Below are 19301 nucleotides of genomic sequence, written 5' to 3'. Positions count from 1 at the left end.
CGCTCGGGCTGTTTAAATGGCTGTGGGGTTGGGTGGCGAAGAGGGTGGCTGGGTTTTCTCCCCGGCTCTAGCGTTGTTGTACTTGCGGCTCGGTGGGCGGGGAATGGCCGCGTTACTGGAGGTTGGACTGGGATCCCGGGCCGGCGCCTCATCTCCCCGCCGGTTGGCCCACAGCCCCTCTGGGGCGGGGCCTGGGGCGGGCACTTTCCTCCCGCGGTGAGGCGGGGACCTCCGGGATTCCTAGAGAGGACTCGGAAGTGCTCTCGGGGGTGGGATTTATGGCTCTACCCGCCGGTCAGGGAAAGCTTGGACTTGCTTACTTCCGGCGAAGAAGTGTTGCGAAGTGTCGGCTTCGGCTTTCTCTCTGTTTGTAAGAAGAAACCCGTCTTCCCAGCCTTGGCTGCGGGAGCTTGGTCTTCCAGGGGAGCTCCCCGGGACTGTGGCCTTGAGGAAAGGGAATGGCCTTTGTGTACAGACGAGGGTCCTGTCCCTAACCTTGACCGGGCCGGTTTCCGTGGATCGGGGTCAGGAGCGATTGTGGGCAATCCAGGTGCAAAATCTGTACTTAAAACCTTGGCTCTCTTCGGGACCCATGAAGTTTCCCGTTGGTCTGTCAAGCTCTTAGGGATTGAGGGACAGGACCAATTTTGACCATTGTAATGTTTTTGACCTCTGTTCTGACTTAAGTTTGGCTTGTGGTAGAGAGAAGGAGCGGCTGCGTCTGGACTAGTTAGTAAGTCTCGTCTTGTTATTTACATAAAATTCAATGTTCTTCACCACAAAAATTGTATTTCATGAGGCCGTATGTCAGAGTTTTTTGCTCTCCTTTACACTTTTTAAATGTTGGAAATATTCTCCGTTGGTCATTATTTTGTGGGTGGAGTGATGGCTGTCTTGTAATTTTTAAGGAAATTACTCTGTTGGGTGATCATCTTTAGGATAGATGACCTCTTTGTCATCTCTTTGCTAATAACGATTTCCAATATATCAGTAGGTTGCACGCTAAGGAAAGTGTCCTTCAGAAGATCTCAAAGAGCAGAAAACAAGTTTGGTCCGTGTAACCCAGCTTACCTGGAGAGAGATCCCTCTGAGTTGGAATGATAATGACAGGATCTGGGGAAGTTATAGACTTAGACCCTCCCGCGGAGACTTCACCAGAGCAAGAAGACCTTCTGATAGTGAAGGTGGAAGAAGAAGATTGCACCTGGATGAGGGAGTACAATCCACCCGTGTTTGAGACTTTCTACCAGCGCTTCAAGCACTTCCAGTACCATGAAGCGTCAGGCCCCCGGGAGGCCCTTAGCCAGCTCCGGGTGCTCTGCTGTGAGTGGCTGCGGCCCGAGCTGCACACCAAGGAGCAGATCCTGGAGCTGCTGGTGCTGGAGCAGTTCCTGAGCATCCTGCCTGAAGAGTTCCAGACCTGGGTGAGAGAACATCACCCGGAAAACGGAGAAGAGGCTGTGGCCGTGGTAGAAAATATAGAAAGAGAACTAGAGGAACGCAGACAACAGGTGAGTGAAAGAGGAGACCTTCGGGCAATGAGGAAGGAGAGGAAGAGAGTTGAGGAGCTGCTGAGCAGGGGTGAGATCCTGAGCGCCCTGGTGCTTCATTCATATTCTTTTGTTCTCCTGGGATTAGGTGCACTGTGGAGATATCCTGCCACTCCAGCAAAGAGAAGCAGTATGCAGTTTGTTAATCTGGAGAAGACAGTCTGCGATTTTATTTCTACTTTAAATTACTGTATTGATTTTTTGAGTGGTGACATAATACAAAATTCAAAATGTACATAAGGTTATAATGAGAAGTAAGTGTCCCTCCCACCCCTAATTCCCCAGCCGCCAGAGTTCTCCTCACCAGAGGCAACCATTGTCCCATGATACCTGTCTATCCTTACAGAGATACACTGTATTCTGTGTATATTAGAGTATATGTGTATGACTTGTTCTTTAAAAAACACAAATGTTTTCACATCATTGTGCACTTCTGCCTCTTGCTTTTTTTCTTATAGTATATCCTGGCTTGTTCTATGTTAGTGCAAAGAGAGCTGCCTCACTCTTTGAAACTGCACTGTGTTCCATTGTATGGATGTACCATAATTTAACTCCTGTTGAAGGCCATTTACGGTGTTCCTTTAGTTTGTTTCTGAATCTTTACTGCAACAGACTTTGCTGCAATAAATATCCTTTATATACATCATTAGTTGTAGAATCAAAGCTCAGAAGTCAAATTGTTGGCTCAGAGCCCGTACGCATTGCATTTGTGGTTTGGACAGCTGTTGACAGATTGCTGTCTGCAGAGGTTATACCAGCTTATATTCCCAACAGCCATGTATGAGAGAAATTTTTTGCTTGCAGCCTGATAACACGATGTTATCCAACTTTTTGATTACTGTCAATCTGAAAGATGCAATACTTCTGTGCAATTTTAATATGCATTTTTTCTTATGAGTGAGTTTGATCACTGTACATATTTTAGAAGGCTGTGTATATACCCTTTTCTGTGACCTATCTGTTTATATTAACCTGTTAGAAAAAGTAAGCACTGTGTCTGCCATCTGAGTTGCAAGAGTTATTTTCCCGCTTTGTTGTTTGTCTTTGCTTGTGGAGATTTTTGCTTTGCTGGGTTTTTTTATTTTTATGCAGTCAGTTTATATCTTTTAATTTATGGTTTCTGGGAATTGTGCCATAATTAGAAAGGCCCTCTCCACTAGAGTATTATAAGAAACTTATCGTTTCTTCCCCACGTTTTTGTTATGGATGTTGTTGTTTTTGTTTTACCCTTTGAAATGATAGATCCATCTGGAATTCATTTTGGTGTAGGGTGTTTGGTGTGGTTATAGCTTAATTTTTTTTCCAGATGTCTGTCCAGTTGCCCCAGCAACTTATACAGCAATCCCTTTTTTTTTCCTTCTCTGATTAAAATGCCATCTTGATTACATACCAGATTTTTACATGTATTTGAGTCCATTTCTGGTCTTTTTATTCTATTTTATTGATCTTACTGTCTGTTTACATATCAGTATTTCAATTATTGAGTTATGTAAAGTGTTTTGGTCAATAGGTCTGCCCTCCCCCTTCCAAATTTTTTTTTCAATATATTTTTTTTTCTATATGAACTTTAGAATTATTTAGCTTCTACCACTCCAAAAATCCTGTCGGTATTTTTTGCTGGGATTGCATGAAATCGGATGTTAATTTAGGGAGGTTCCGTATCTTTACATTGTTACGTCTTCTCCTTTCTTACTCATTTATCACCTGACTCTGTCTACCTCCCTCTTGTTGCTAGGCTCACATTTCTGAAACTTTAATTTTTTTTTTTTTTTTTATAGCAAAGAAACAAAAGTCATGGGATCCTAGGTGTACAAGACTTTGAAGCTAGTTAGAGAATTTCCCTCATTCTTCAGAGCCATTGCCCTTCAGTGTAAGGTACCAGTCTCATTATTCTTCCCCTCTGGGTCAGGGGTACTTCAATACTCCAGAACATCCTCAGGCTCTTCAGCTGGGCTAGCTCACTCCATGAGGCAAGAGGACAGCAGAGGGAGTTGCTGGGGACCCGCCGCCAGACCCTGCAGCTGAGCTGAATAATTGTCTTGCAGACCGGAGTGTTTGAACCTTCCTATTGCTTCTGTCAGGACAAGAAGTAAAGGTTCCTGGTGCCATCTGGTTATTCCTTTTTTTAAACCTTTTTGGGACATTAGCGGACAAACCTTTCCCTACTTTTTTATGGTAATAAATATTCAAAATCATAGTTTAAAACAGAAAGCATTTTTAAATGGATGACTTACAGCAGATATTACACATTGACCCCTGTCATTGGGATATGCACCCCATCTGTGGAAGGAGCACAGAAATCATTTCTTGATGGTAGGTCAGGGATCTGAGGCCCAGCGAGGGGGGTTTTCCTGAGGGCCTGCACAGCTCACTGTGTTTGCCTTTCTCTCTGCCTGCCCTCTGTATCCCTGGCATTGTTTCTCACCTTTATCTCCAGGTAGTTCTTGTCTCTAGCAAGCCTTTTCCCAGGCTTTATCCTCTACCCCTCCTCCTTGGTTTCTCTGTCCTACTCTCAGGGGTCCTCAAGGGCTGCTTTGCTTCTTCGTTGCCCAGGAGCCCTTTGACGTACTTGGCATCATCTTAACTCTTGTCCTGAGCAGGTCCACAAGGGCACACACACTTCCGTGTAGAGTCATATTTGCCACAACTGTGCTGCCTCTGCCTCTTAATGTAATACTCCTGTGCCACGTTTTGCCACTACTGGGAGAGTTAAAACTGAAAGTGCTTTGAAACATAAGGGACGGTGGCGGGGTTGGGGAGGGGAGGGCAATTCTATCTCAAAGCCGGATCTTATTACCTGCTAGGATGGCACTGAGCTAGTACCTTCCAGAAGAGGCAGATGTTAGAGACTGGTTGTGTACCCTAGGGTTGTGCAAGAACAAAGGGCAGAAAGACGGAGACACACCGCTCTTGTGGCTGGTCTGTCGTACTTGAACCTGGTCGTCTGGGGCTTTGAGGGTGACTTCCTGTGTCCTGTGTTGACCTTTCCAAGCTCGTTTCTCACTCTCTCCCCCCTTCACTAAACTTGGCCCACACTGGCTTTCTGCCTGAGGGTCTTTGCTTATGTCATTCTGTCCGCCTGGGACACTCCTGACTTTTCCCTCGGCTGGCTTCTTTCCTCTTCTACGTGTTGACTTCAGTGACACTTCCTCAGAAGAGCCTTCCTTGGCCACCCAGTCTGAAGTAGGTCTCATCTGTCTTGCCTCATGGCACCACTTTCTTCTCCTTTTGCACATATAACACAGTTTGTAACTGTGTATTTATTGGTGTGTCGACATGTCTATTGGAAGTTGTCTTCAACTACAACGTGTTTATGCAGCAGTTGGGTAATTAGTCCTGGCTCGTTGTAGATGCACATGAAATACTTGGCCAAGGAGTGAATGAAAGAGTAACGTGACCCTGCTGGGCTCCTTCGTAGCCTTTCCTGTAACGTGCTGATTGGTGTGATTGTGGTTGTCAGGTCGTGGCGTGTGCTGAAGTGCTTCCTCCGAAGGTCGTGCCGCCTGGAGCCGGGCCCGAGTCCTTCAGTCACCAGCTCCTGCCCGTGGACCCGCAGCCTGAGCACGAGCCGCAGAGGCCTCATCTTCGGGAGGAAAATGGTGAGGATCTTGGCTTCAGTGGAATGGATGTGGGCTCCCTGGCCGTGTGGGTAAGCGGTATCTGTAGAGAGACCTGGGGCTGGGCAGCCTCTCCGCAGTCAGTGGATCTGGAGGTTGGGAAAGGGTGGGGGCCTGGGATTGGGTCCCTGGTCAGCTCGCAGGCTGGCTAGGAGTCGTACCAATAACCAGTGTCCTTCGAGAGCTATGCTGCAGGTGACGACAGCTCTGAGTACAGGTACTGTTAAAAGATGTACAGAAGTCTTTTACAAAAGTATTATCATGGTTTTGCAACAGTTTTCCAGCTCTACCTCATTCATTTTGTTGTCCTAAGGCTCAGGTAGACAAAGCTCTCCAGTTCCTCACTGCACTTCGCGCTGTTCAGCCGTTCATGTGAAGTCTGATTTTAAGCCATGCTTCACGAGGACCTGTAGAGCGTCTGTTCTCTCTTTCTCTCCTTCCCTCCCTCTTGCCCTCACTGTTATTAACCTGTATGAGGTACATCAAGGAAGAAAAGTGGGCAGCTGAGTATCTCATTTATGATGATATATGTCCACAAGTCTAATATCACTAATCAGAAACTCTTGCTATCAGATACATTTTAGAACTTAGAATTTTTCAGATTGAGTAAGAGGATCTGATTTACATACAGTGCACTGCCATCAGGATTTGAAGTGTGACCCCATAATCACACATTAATTTAGTATTTCGGCAGTGAAATGTATGCCTAGTTACAGTAAGTGGATTAAATAAAAACTTCAAATAGCTTCATATCAGTTCTGGTCAGGTTTTGCTGTCAAATTAGTTCAATGGCCAAGTTAATGAAAAACAAAAAAACTTTTGGTATTTAAAGCTTTGGGATTTTGGAATGTGGAGAAGGAATTGTGAACTCGAATTTCCTGTTTGGCCCCAGCCTTTCTTCCGGGCTCCTCGTAGTGGTTGGCCACTGCTCTAAGCTTTTCCAGCTTTCCTTTCACTGTGGTAACAGTAACTATTACTTATGTGGTGTTTACTATGTGTCAGGAGCTGTTCTAAGCTGCTTTACGTGTATGAACTCATTTAACCCTCAGTGTAGTACCAGGAAAAACAGTCTTCATTTAACATCTGGGGCCAATGGGTCCTTTCTATTTTTTTTTTTAAATATTTTTAAGTCATTTTATGAATACTTACAGAAGAATCAAAAGATAATGACAAATAAATCTTAAAGGAACTTTAGTAAGAATTAAACCTCTTTGTATCAAGTATGTTTTGATAATATAAAAATCATAAAAAAATGAGAGAATACTGTCACTCAATACCACCCCTTTAGCAAAATGAATATGTCCTTTTAGCAAGATGGGATGGTCCAGAATCTTGTTGCAAAATATTACGTGATGAAGTCCTTCCTGTTGAATGATCGGTTAAGGTGTCATAGCTCCTTTTTGGAATTAGAAATGTAGTGTTTATCATTGTTTCTTGAGTGTGGGAAGATTCATCTAGGATATTGTCATTGGCAGACTCTGTCAGTTTTCTCCTATGCCTTCAGTTTCATACTGCCTTTAGCACACTGCTCTCTGTGTCATCTTCTCATTCACCTACGAGTAGTGAAATGTCTTCCACGGCACATTTTCTTCTCTTTGTTGATATGGGTGGGTGGAAAGTGAGAAATTCTGAATTCTCGACTGTGGTCAATGAAAGCTAAAAACAGGTGTCAACAGCCTTAAACCTTCTTGAAGATGATGCAGAACTCTGGGGAATGTATTTAATGCTTTGAGAACAGTGAAGAACAATGGTTTATTTCACTATTGCCTGATCCTGAATATTTCTTTTATTCTCCCATTTTCTTATAATTTTAGTCTTTTCGTGCTAACATTAAGACTCATTAATGAATAATTAGTAAAAATGAAATAATTCCTAGGATGATGAACTAGAAGAGTGCTTCATGGTACAGGAGATAGAAGATCATTCAGATCCCAAAATGTATCCTAGATTTGTAAAAAGGTCCAATGGATCCGTATGGAAATTACAAAATAAGAGTTTTCTTTTATTTTTTAATAATACTAACATTTTCTTTTTGTTCTTCAGAAGACCTCTAAAAGAATAAAAGTCATGTCATTCCAGTCTTTAAAAATAGTTGAAACTGTCCAAAAAAAGAGAACCCCCAAACCCAGAATTGTACCTAGTAGACCTAGCTGGCATTCCAAGGGTTAATGCCCACAGTAACCCCATGGACTAGGTATTATTGTTATTCTCATATTAGAAATTAAGAAGCTGAGGCCCTCAGAGGTTAAATAATTTGTTCAAAGTCCCAAAGCTATTACACGGCAGAGCTGGGATGTTACCCCAGGCAGTCTGGCTGTAAGTCTGCATGTTTACCCCATACTGAGCTGCGCTGCCTGCTTTACCTCCAGGCTCTCCCAGCGCAGAACCGTGTCCCCTTCTGATCACTGTCATCTTCCTTCACGCGCAGAGTCTCGTCTTTGCTCCCTCAGTGGTGCTTCTCTTCTCTGCCCTGTTAGCCAGACCCTGGCCACTTTCCTTATTCCAACAAAAGGGTTGGTTTGGGTTGGTTTGTTTTACACCCTGGAAGATGCTGCATCCTTCGTGCCTCTGATGGCACTGAGAGCTGGCTTTCCATCTCTGGGACTCATTTGATCTTGAGAGGGCCGAAGTTGTTTACTTAAAAGTTAGAAACAGCAGGTTTCACAGGAACTTCAAAAAAAATAAGTGGGATTATTTAGAATGTAATTATTCTCATTATTCCAATTATGACTGGAACATAATTACTGTTTGTGTATAGACTATGTTCATCCCTCTCTTTCACGTCTTACTTTGACTGTAACCACACTCCTGGGTTCAGATACCGTGTCTGTTTTCAGCTTTCATTTCTAACCACGATCTCCTCTATTTTGGGTCTTTGCTCCTTACTTCCCAGTCCTTGGACACAAGCAAGCTACATATGCACATACATCTCTGGGACCGGGGACACCATAGAAAGGTCTAAATCGTCGTGTTAAAGGTTGATACCAGGTGGATCTCCAAGTCAGGGTGCATGTAGACAGATCCGGATGCACCATGAATCTTGGACAGAGGAGAGCAGAGGTGACAGCAGAGGGTCAAATGTTCACTAGCATCTAGAGACCAGACCCTCCGGGCCTTGCACATGTGATTCACTCTACCCAGAAAGCACCCTCATCCCGCCTCATCCCACCCCACCCCTGCTTCCAGAGTCACTTCCTGTGGAAGGGCTTTCCGGGTGCTCCCACCTCCTGCTCTCCACTCTGTAGATGCCCCTGCCTCTGTGTTCCTGCAGGAACTTGGGTGAACTTTGAGGATAATACTCTTTACCCTGTGCCAGGAGTAAAGCTTCCATGTCTGCCCTCCCCATCAGACGGTGAGGTTTTGGAAGGCAGGAATTGTTTTATCTGCCTATTCTTAGAACACACAGAGTAGACTTAATACAAGCTAGTTGGCTGACTATAAACCAACCGCAGTCATTTTTTGAAGGGAGAGAACGTGAACTAAGGCCTTGCTGATCAAAGTGAGGTCCAAAGTGCTGCAGCACCACCAGCATCACCTTCGAGCTTGTTAGAAATGCAGAACATGGGGGCTGCCCTGGAACACCTGAGGCAGAGTCTGCCCTGTACCAAGACCCCCGGGGATTTGTTTGCACATTAGAGCTTGGGAAGCCCTGGCTCTAGGCAGCGCTTCAGCGTCACGGAAGAGTGGGCCTTTGGAGGTTCTTTGAGGTGACTAGGTTTGACCTGGGCAGAGCAGAGAGCATCCTCTATAGGGGAATGGTACCATCCCCAGTCGGCAGCAGGATTCGCCTGACCAACACAGGGAGTCTAGTTTTTCTCAGGGGAAGGGTGAGTATAGGGTAGGTGTGGGGGGCCCAGAATGTAGAGTGTCTTGAAGGCTGAGCAGAAGAATTTGGTCTTGATGCCACAGGGCGCCGTTGTGGATTCTTGAACAAAAAGCGGAACATGATGGCAATTGGAACTGGGTAGAGGGATTCTCACTGACACCTCTTTTTCTCCCCCCCTCAGCCCTTCCTGCTCTCCAAGTTCCCTCCCTTCCCCTGAAGGACAGCCAGGAGCTGACAGCCTCACTTCTCTCAGCTGGGCCCCAGGTGAGCCGGTGTCCCTGTGCCCACATTGAGGACCCACGTCTGATTTTGGACAAGTAGCTGCCTTAAGCCTGAGTCTTTATCAGGGTTCTGTCTCTTTAACCAGAGACCGGGCCCATCTTGGGTTTGTGCTTTTCTGTCTTTTTCTGTTCTGCTCCCCCATCCTCTGTGAAGCACAGTCCCTCCCCTTTTTCTTTCCTTAAGGCTCCCAGTTCCTCCCCTCGCTCCAAATTTGAACCTAGGGAATGGGAATTTAGTGGAGATCTCGTGTTTCAGAAGTTGGTGAAAATTGAAGATGTGGCTGACGTGGCTGTATCCTTCATCCTGGAGGAATGGGGACATTTGGACCAGTCCCAGAAGTCCCTCTATAGGGATGACAGGAAGGAGAATTATGGGAGTATTACTTCCATGGGTAAGAATGATTTCGTCTGCATGGATTAGGACATCTTCATTTTGTTATTAAGAATATTTATAGCACATCCTGTAAAGGCATGTATGTTTTAATCACTGTGACTTTGCGTATTTTTTTTTGTCTGTGAAAGAGTAAATCACCCTTCTCTCTTTTTTTCTTATTCAGCTTATTCTGATTATCTCCATCATAATAAGAGTAAGATTGAGGACTGATAATGCTTTGGGGATCGTATTTGCAATCCAGCAAATGTTATATTTAGCTTAAGACTAACAGGATTGGATCTTAACAGAGTTGTAGTAGTGATTGTACTCTGTTCCTTGACAAACTGAATCATTGTTAACTGAATAATTCTCATTTGTGAAAGCATCTCAGACTTTGCTGAATAACCGTTCATTGAAGTAGTTATTACAGTGTCTCAATAGCATTCATTCTTTTCCTTTCCTCTCACGCATGGGTGGCAACTTGTTCACTCTATTACCATTCTCACGTCACCGGTACTTGTTTTATGATGTTTGTCTTGGCATCTGCATTTTACATGTCTTATCCCTTCTTGAATTTTGCACCCCAGATAAGATTTTGAACCTATTTCTAAGTTATGATCTTGGAAACTAATATTTGATTGTGCTGCCTGGAGCAATTGTGAAAAATCTCAGCACTGTGGCAGACATTTTGAAGCTTATGAATTTTATCTTCTTTTGAGTGAATTCTTTTGGAAGAATCACTGTCAAGCACACTATCAAGCACACTATCGATCACTATCAAGTAGACTTTAGATGGAATACATATACTCTAATGCCAAATTTCTTTTGAAAAACATCTCAGTTTGTATCGTTAAGGGTTTAGTTCACTCACAGGCTTTTATTTAAAAAGTAAAATTGACTTCTCTCTCAAATTTTCCATTTCCTTTATTACTGTTGATATATATTTGTGTTTTCTTTGATTTATTTGCATACGCCCTCTGCTTGTTTATCTATTGGGATTTTAGTGGTGGTCTCAAGGAATTATTTATGTAGTATAAATATTATCATATTTAATGCAAATTTTTTTCATTCTCTTTTAAAATCAATTTCAAATACCTTTCTTGTCTGATTTGAGTTGATTAGTATTGTTTTATCTTTTTCAATTACTTTATAGGTATTTAATGGGTTTCAGAGTTGCAGAACTTGGCGCAGTTTTTCTGTACCATTCTCCAAGGGGTTTTGAATTGTTACTTTCTGTTTTTTTTTTTTTGGCCGCACCGCGCGGCATGCAGAACTTCCCAGCCCAGGGATCAAACCCGCGCCCGCTGCCGTGCAAGCGCGGAGTCTTAACCACTGGACCGCCAGGGAAGTCCTGATTTTTTTTTCTCTCATTATTCATCTTTTTCTTACAATATCTTTACAACTTGAGTAAACTCTTCTACACTAAGAACATGTTCAGTGGTTTCTGCCTCTTCAGCTTCTCTGGGAAGACCACATTTGAGAATTTTCATCCTGTGGGTTCCTAACGGCATCAGAGATGGTCACGATTTTTAAAGTATCCATCAAATTTAGAAGTGAGATTTTTAAAAATTAGTGAATGAATCGTGGAGACAGCCGTTTCAATGGAGTGGCTGGGAAGTTGGAGAACAAGAGACAGTTTCTTGGAAGATTGCACAGGAGAGAATTTGAGAAAGCTATTGTAGATAAACTTTCAAGAACATTGTCTGTAAAGGCGAAGCAAAAGAGGGCTGGTCACCGACAGCGTACCTGGTGTAGATGGATGGGTGGGTTTTGTATGTTGTCTTTGTTAACGGGAGAAGTTTTAAGCACACTGAAATGTCACTGGGCGAGGGCTGGTGGGGAGTGAGTATGAAATGCTAGAGTGAGGAAGAGCAGATAATTGGTGCAGGGAGGTCCCTGGAAAACAGAATGGCCTGGTGAGGCCCCTTCGGGAGGAAAGCTTGACCTCGGTGAGGGGGAGGGTCAGCTCTTCCCGCTGTGAGGCAAGGGGAGGACGGAAGAATCAGGCTGCCAGCACGCTGACACTTGTGGTTGTAGGATGTCCAAGGAGGTCTTGACTGGATAATTTAGACTCTCCCTGGAATAGGAGACAGAGTCACCTGTTGCGAGTGACCAGGTGATGGAGTGGGTGGTGGAGCAGAGGTTTGAGTGCAGTGAGGACTTTGGTTCGCACGCACGTGGTAAAAATTATCCGAATAGTTTAAGTGGGTTTAAAGTGAGAAGTGAGTCTCTCGACCCTCAGTCCCTCCGTTTCCCGCACAGAGGCAGTGACGGTTAGTTAAGCTTCCTGATTGCATCTCTAGACACAGTCTGTGTGTAGACAAGTTTGTGCCAGAACACTCCTTTATTTTTAAATACAGTGATCTATCTTGGAGATGACGATGAAGACGTTTTGATGTAGCTGCTGAGAAGAATGAGTGGGAAACTAGCCAGCCTTAGAAATGTACGATGCCAGTGTGGGGTACCAGTGAGGTTGAAAAGCGTGAATTTGTAAAGCAACGAATCTGCTGATTGGGTGTTTTGGAACCAACTCCCTCCTCACCCCCCCGCCCCCAATGCATTACTAAGCAGCTGGGCATAGTGTTGAACAAGGAACACAGCTCTCTGTCAAACATACACATAAATCAGGAGAATCAACAGAAAGCTCCTCATGTACTCAGAGAAGGGGAGGGGAAAGAGGAAAAAAAAAAACCTGTAAGCCAACTGGTATCTCAACCTGTATCATCACCTTCTCTGGAAACGGGCGATTGTGAGTAGTCCCAAAGAGATACGTGGAGCTCATGTGATTTTTTTCAAATTCACCCCTGGAAAAAGAAAGCCATGAGCTTATTTGCCTTGCTGAACGGGAGAGAGCTCTAATAAGAATAAAATGTGTGGACATAAGTAAATGAGAATAAAAGAAAAAGAAATATTGTGATAGCTGAGATTACTTGCCTAGTTAAATGCAGGAGGAAAAAACATCTAAAAAGTTTGGTTTTGTGATAGAGTTCTTTTGTTTATATGTTTGTTTCCACTCTTAAAATGTCTTTTTAGGAAGAGAATTAAGTAAAAATAGTTAGAAAATAAATTTAAAGTTGCCTTCATGGTACAAGAGTTACAACTTCTTGCTATATCAAAAAAAGGATAGTAATAGTATCTCTCTCAAAGGGTCATTGTAAGGATTAAATGCCATAAAACTGAAAAGCACTTGAAGGCATAGTGCCTGGTCCATAGTACACACTCTGCAAACATTAGTGCTTAATACCATTTTTATGTAATGTTTGAAAACTACTTTTCTTTCTACAAAACAGCCTTACTGGAAAGTTCTCAGTAGGCCATGATCTATCTGTCCTTTAAAAAGCATTCCCTATTTTTTGTTAACTACTGAAGGTTTGTCCTTGCAAACTATATTAAATGTCAGAGTTTTGAGTGAAATACATGCTGCTGATCCAGTTATACAGGGAACCGATTGCAGCCTCTTAAATGTCTCTGTTCATCAATGACCACTGAGTGGTGAGCTAGCTCTCCACAGTTGTAGGACTTCTCTGGGTACAGAAAGAACGCCTTTTCCCCTTTAGACTAATTCACAGCAAACTGAGATTCTTTGGGGATTGAAAAAGCTAGAAAGATCCTCTTTCTTCTCCAGGCTGTGAATAAACAAGAAGAGGAAGGTGAGGACTGGGTTAGCTGCATCACCCAGTATCAGATTTTACTGAGAACAGTTGACATGGCACAGGTGTTCCCAAACAGGTACTGTACGGATGTACTGTACCCAGAGGATGTGATTGTCATTAAATGGAATGACTGCTCTCCCAGTCGCATCCCCTTGAACCATTCTTGCTGGCTTTGTCTTCCCTAACCTGCCTCAGTTTCCTGCTTCAGTGTTCTTCATCCTATCCCTGTATTGTGAAGTCATTTTGCAGATGGCTTTACAAAGTCACGCCTTGCTTGCACGTGTTGGTTTCATGTAATTATCCGCTATTTCTGAATGCGGGGAATAAGCTAACGTTTCCATTTTCCCTCTATTATCTCAGATTACGAGTCCAGGAACGACAATGTGGAACTGATAGTAAAGCAGATTTCTGATGAAGCCGAATCGCCCTGGATGACCTCAGGAAGCCCTGAAAGAAATGTCCCCCCGAGTCAAGAGTTTGGAGGAGTTAGCGACCCTCACAGTGTGGTAGAAAGGTGGCAGGTCAACCCCCCCATGGGGAAATCAAGGCAGACCCCTTCCCAGAAAAGAGACCTCAGTGCCATCACAGACGTGAACCGGAAGCCAAACACCAACGGCGAGAGAGGGCACCGATGTAACGACTGCGGGAAGTTTTTCCTTCAGGCCTCCAACTTCATCCAGCACCGGCGAATCCACACGGGAGAGAAACCGTTTAAGTGCGGGGAGTGTGGGAAAAGCTATAACCAGCGCGTGCACCTCACCCAGCACCAGCGTGTGCACACCGGCGAGAAGCCTTACAAGTGCCAGGTGTGCGGGAAGGCCTTCCGTGTCAGCTCACACCTGGTCCAGCATCACAGCGTGCACAGCGGGGAGAGGCCCTACGGCTGCCCCGAGTGCGGGAAGAGCTTCGGGCGCCACTCCCACCTGATCGAGCACCTCAAGCGCCACTTCAGAGAGAAATCCCAAAGATGTAGGTGTGAGCAGTTTGTCTTCGGAGCATAAACGAGGCAGAAATGGCCTTATCAGCTTAGAACTATCGGACAGATGGGTGGTGATCCTGGCAGCAGTGGCAGGAAGGGACAAAGAGTTACCGTCTATTTTATTATCACGTACTTTATGGGGTTTTTTAAATTCTAATTTTTTTACTGAAGATAGTTGATTTACAGTGTTGTGTTAATGACAGCTGTGCAGCCGAGATTCAGTTATGCATATATATACTTCTCTTTTTGAGATTCTCTTCCATTATGGTTTATCATAGGATATTGAATATAATTCGCTGTGCTCTACAGTAGGCCCTTGTTGTTTATCCGTTCTCTACATAATAGTTTGCATCTGCTGATCCCAACCTCCCAGTCCTTCCCTCCCCCACCCCCCTCCACCTTGGCAACCACCAGCCTGTTCTCTCTGTCTGTATCACTTGTACTTTAATTAATTGTCAGATTAGTTGGCAAAACTCTATGCCCTCCCCACCATCCCCACAACTTCTCTTTCCCCAGAGGTGCTGCTCTCAGCAATCCTACCTGTTTCTTCTGATAATTCCACATTTTAAAATAATACGGCTGTTGCTTGACCCATGAATTTTAGACATTATCTGTTGACTCTCTATTTCGTAAGTGAGGACTTTGGCTCTCTTACATGCTTCTTCCCTCTTCCCCCTTTTCCCAATTTAGTTATTTCACTTACTTTAAAATGCTAAAGTAATAATAGTATGGTTGACCCTTGAAGAGCAGAGGGATTAGGGGTGCTGACCCCCTCGCAGTCCAAAATCCACATGTAACTTTACAGTCAGCCTTCTGTATTGCTGTTTCACATCCTTGGATTCAACCAACTGTGGGTTGTGTAGGACTTTAGTACATATTTATTGAAAAATATCTGCATATGAGCGGACCTTTGCAGTTCAAACCCGTGTTGTTCAAGGGTCAACTGTACCGGAAGTTCGGGGGAAAGGAAGTGGGAGGGGAAAAAAATCACCCATAATCCCACCATCCTAACTAGTATAACTGTTATTACTTAGTGTGCCTCCATTTTTTTTATAAGCCTTTTTTATATAGGGCTACTCATAGGGTGTAATCAAATATTAGACACACACATTTTCCAGCGTTGCTTGGCCCTCCTGTTTGTTATTTTTGACAACCCGGCATTGTGTAGAAACATCATGGTCTACTCAACTGTTCCCCAGCTGAAATTCTAATTTTTTTTCTCTTTTGTCCTGGTAACTGTGCTTATGCCTTGTTCACTACTTGGGAATATTTCCTTATAATAGATGCCCAGAAGTGGGACTAGTGGATGAAAGGTCAAGGACATTTTTATGGTTCTTGATACATATGGCCAAATTGCTTTTTAAAACAATTATACCACATATGAGAGTATCAGTTGAACTAAATTTCTTCCAGGACTATCAAACTTTTTTTTTTTTGTTAGCAAATTGTGTAAGCAGAAGAGAATTCTTTGCTGTATTCATTTTCAGTAATTTAGTTACGAATCAGGCTGAGTAATTTTCCTGCTGGTACTTATTTTTTTATCTGCTCACATGACTTCTGTAAGGATAAGATCACTGTAAACTGTGCTGTGAACTTAAAGGCTTTTATTAATATTCTTCAGAAAACTCGAAGACTGGCCAAAGTGTTTATTTTTAAATTATGCCTTTGGTGTCCCCAAGCCCAGCTACTTGTCATTCACATTAACAGCTGCTGTCACCTATTCCAACATGGAATAGAAGCTTATGAAGCTCATGGTGTCTTTATGGCCTGGGTCGAGCTCAGCTGTCTCCTCAGCCAGTTCGATCCCATTCTCCTTGGTGACTGCCTCTTGGGGGAAATCCATCCAATAGCACTCCGAACCTGGGAAGCAGCTGCTTTAAAATAGGATCTTTTATATCTTCCCTGTAATTGTTCTTCGGCCTAGTTTCCTATTTAATACTTCCCCCATTTTTTTGATCGAAGGAGGGATACTTTGTGTGCTCATCCAGCTGTATTTATGGAGTGCCTCCAGTGCTAGGTGCTTGGGATTCAGCAGGAAGCAGAACAGACACTGCTCGTGCCCTCGTGGAGCTGACGGTCTGATGGGAGGAGCATTCCCAAAGAAGTGTCAGGTGCCCTGGGAGGGAAAAGGAAGCTGGGGTGTTGGCTAAGGGCATAGAGCAGAGGTTGATGTGTCACCCATCGTATTGACAATATTTTCTACTGCCTCATTTCTCTTTTTTCCTGGCTCCCAGTCGGGTATTCTTCCAACTCTGTATCCTCTTCATACTCCTTTCTTCTAGTTTTCATCAGTTCTCACTGTTCACTTGTGTGTCTTCATTTTTTAAATTTATTTTTTATTAAAAAATTGTGTTTTGGCTGCTGCCACGCAGTTTGCAGGATCTTAGTTCCCCGAACAGGGGATTGAACCTGGGCCCACGGCAATGAAGGCACGGAGTCCTAACCACTGGACTGCCAGGGAACTCCCCACTTGCGTATCTTTGTTCTGTCTCATCTGTCTCCCTGACTCCACATTTCCTACCTCCTCTCCCATTTCAGAATTCCCTTCTCTCTTTCCTATGTAATAAAAGTGTCTGGTTTTCCCCTGTGATTGCCTAACCTCAGTCGTTCTCACCACCCTCCCGAGTAAGCTTTCTCTTCATTTTGTTCTTTTCACTGAACAGACACCGAAAGGTTCTTTTCTGTTAGCATCAAGCACGTCCATGCACCCTTCACCCCGCCTTTGTTACTCCTATTACCTCGTAGTTTCATTTGATTATCCTCTTTTGCCTGATAGTTTATTTTTCTTCTGTAAAAGAACTGATAACATTTGTGTTTCCTCTTTATCTTTTCAGGCAATGATAAAAGAAGTAAGAATACAAAATTGAATGTTAAGAAGAAAATTTCAGAATTTTCAGAAGCAGACATGGAACCAACAGGAATAATCCCAAGAAATGTTTCTCAGGTTCAAGATTTTGGAGAAGGCCATGAACACCAGGGCAAATTGGATAGAAAGCAGGGAATTCCCATGAAAGAGATACTAGGACAACCCTCTTCAAAGAGGATGAATTTCAGCGAAGTCACATATGTCCACAAAAAGTCCTCCACCGGAGAGAGACCGCATAAATGTAACGAATGTGGGAAAAGCTTTATTCAGAGTGCACATCTTATCCAGCATCAGCGAATACACACCGGGGAGAAACCATTTAGGTGTGACGAGTGTGGGAAAAGCTACAATCAGCGTGTACACCTAACTCAGCATCAGCGGGTCCACACTGGGGAGAAGCCCTACACCTGTCCCTTGTGTGGGAAAGCATTTAGAGTGAGGTCCCACCTTGTTCAGCACCAGAGTGTGCACAGTGGGGAGAGGCCCTTTAAGTGTAATGAGTGCGGGAAAGGCTTTGGGAGACGTTCACACCTTGCTGGACATCTCAGGCTCCACTCGAGAGAGAAATCCCATCAGTGTCATGAATGTGGAGAAATCTTTTTTCAGTATGTTAGCCTCATTGAACACCAGGTGCTCCACATGGGCCAGAAAAATGAACAAAATAGCATCCGCGGGGAAGCGTACAGCTGGAACTTAACGGTGATTGAGGATAAGAAGGTTGAGTTGCAAGAGCAGCCTTATAAGTGTGATGTGTGTGGCAAAGCCTTTCATTACAGTTCAGAGCTCATTCAGCATTACAGAACTCATACTGCAGAGAAAACCTATAAATGGGATATGTGTAGAGAAAGCGTTGGCCAGTGTTCCCACACAAAACAACATCCCAAAAGCTATTCCAACCTGAAAGCCCATCAATGTAACGAATGTGGCAGAGGCTTTGCTCTGAAGGCACATCTTAATCAACATCAGAGGATCCATACTGGTGAGAAACCCTTTCAATGTAAAGAATGCGGAATGAGTTTCAGTTGGAGTTGTAGCCTCTTTAAACATCTGAGAAGTCACGAGAGGACAGATCCCATAAATACCTTAAGTGTCTAGAGGTTTCTATCGTAGAACAGCTCTTACACGATTTTAGAGAAGCCTTCCTGAAGACAAACCCTACTCCTATAACGAATGTAATAACAACTTCAAGCATCTCCTCCAACTTAACCATCAAACCTATGGATCTGTTGAGATCCTTCAGTTAGAACTTAGGACACTGGAGCATCCACAGCAGATAGATAGCTGCTTTTCCACTGAGAAATGCGTTCGTTTGCATCTTCAAGCTTGAGAGTCTAGACAGGAGAGAACCCAAGGATACAGTGGACGAAGGGAAGCCTTCAGATGGCACTCATTCTTCGTGCGACTCTCAGAACGTTGACAGTGGGAAAAGCCTCACAAATGCAGTAGGAATAAGCTTCATTTGTAGTTTCTGCCTTGTTTGACAGCTTATCTATTCAGGGAAGAGCACAGTGAAAGAAAGAACCCTTCAGCATGATCTTGGTTTGGGTACCTCAGCAATGAACCTTTTCTAGATGTGATGCCAGCCACTGGAGTGCTCCAGGCGACATTCTCATCTTGAGTATTAAACCTTTTCAAAAGAAATTGACTTAAGGTATTTCTATTTTGGCAAAATTGAGGTTCAGAGGCTGGATGGTATGTGTTCTCGCTGCCTTATTCAAACTACAACTTCTCCATGAAACACACTCTACCTTTTTGTTTTATCTTGATTCTCCTGGCATCATGGTTAGCTAGTAGAAAAGAGAAGTTAAGTTTGTAAATTCAGGAGAAACTGTGTTGGTCAGTCACAGCCTGGGGAGAGGGGAGCGGGACCTTAGGGGAATAGAGAAGAGAAGACGGGCCAGACTGTGGACTGGTTATTCTGTTACCCACAAGAATGAGGGCAGCTATGTCCATAGAAGGAATTGGACCAAGTTGAATCAAGAATTGTCCAAGCAGTAGATGTACCAACTCCCAGTTGCCCGGGAGATAGATCTCCCCCATAGGATAATGGCATAGAGAAGGAGTTTCAACTTGAGTTGCAGCTGGATTTGAAAGTAAACATTAGTAGATGCAGGGAGGTCCTGGTCTGGTGAGCCCTGCCTGTGGGAAGGTCTGGG

At 43.9% G+C, this 19301-nt stretch overlaps 1 protein-coding gene across 4 annotated transcripts; it reads left to right on the top strand.

Moving 5' to 3' along the window:
* Positions 1 to 335: 335 nt before the first annotated feature.
* Positions 336 to 18790, top strand: ZKSCAN5 (zinc finger with KRAB and SCAN domains 5). Of its 4 annotated transcripts, none has more exons than XM_060032368.1 (7): positions 336 to 550; positions 992 to 1511; positions 5011 to 5149; positions 9175 to 9257; positions 9531 to 9666; positions 13661 to 14269; positions 17114 to 18790. In XM_060032368.1, exons 2-7 carry the CDS (start codon positions 1098 to 1100, stop codon positions 18238 to 18240), a joined length of 2508 nt encoding a protein of 835 aa, XP_059888351.1. In that variant the 5' UTR covers positions 336 to 550; positions 992 to 1097; the 3' UTR covers positions 18241 to 18790. The 4 variants fall into 4 exon arrangements, with proteins under 4 accessions (XP_059888351.1, XP_059888352.1, XP_059888350.1 ...); XM_060032369.1 differs by having other exon boundaries at positions 336 to 733; positions 9534 to 9666; XM_060032367.1 differs by having other exon boundaries at positions 336 to 733.
* The last annotated feature ends 511 nt before the right edge of the window (positions 18791 to 19301 follow it).

This window comes from Delphinus delphis, chromosome 15, assembly GCF_949987515.2.
Source record: "Delphinus delphis chromosome 15, mDelDel1.2, whole genome shotgun sequence".
NCBI lineage: Eukaryota > Metazoa > Chordata > Mammalia > Artiodactyla > Delphinidae > Delphinus > Delphinus delphis.
Note: the sequence above shows the minus strand (reverse complement) of the source record. Positions and strands in the feature narration are given on the sequence as shown.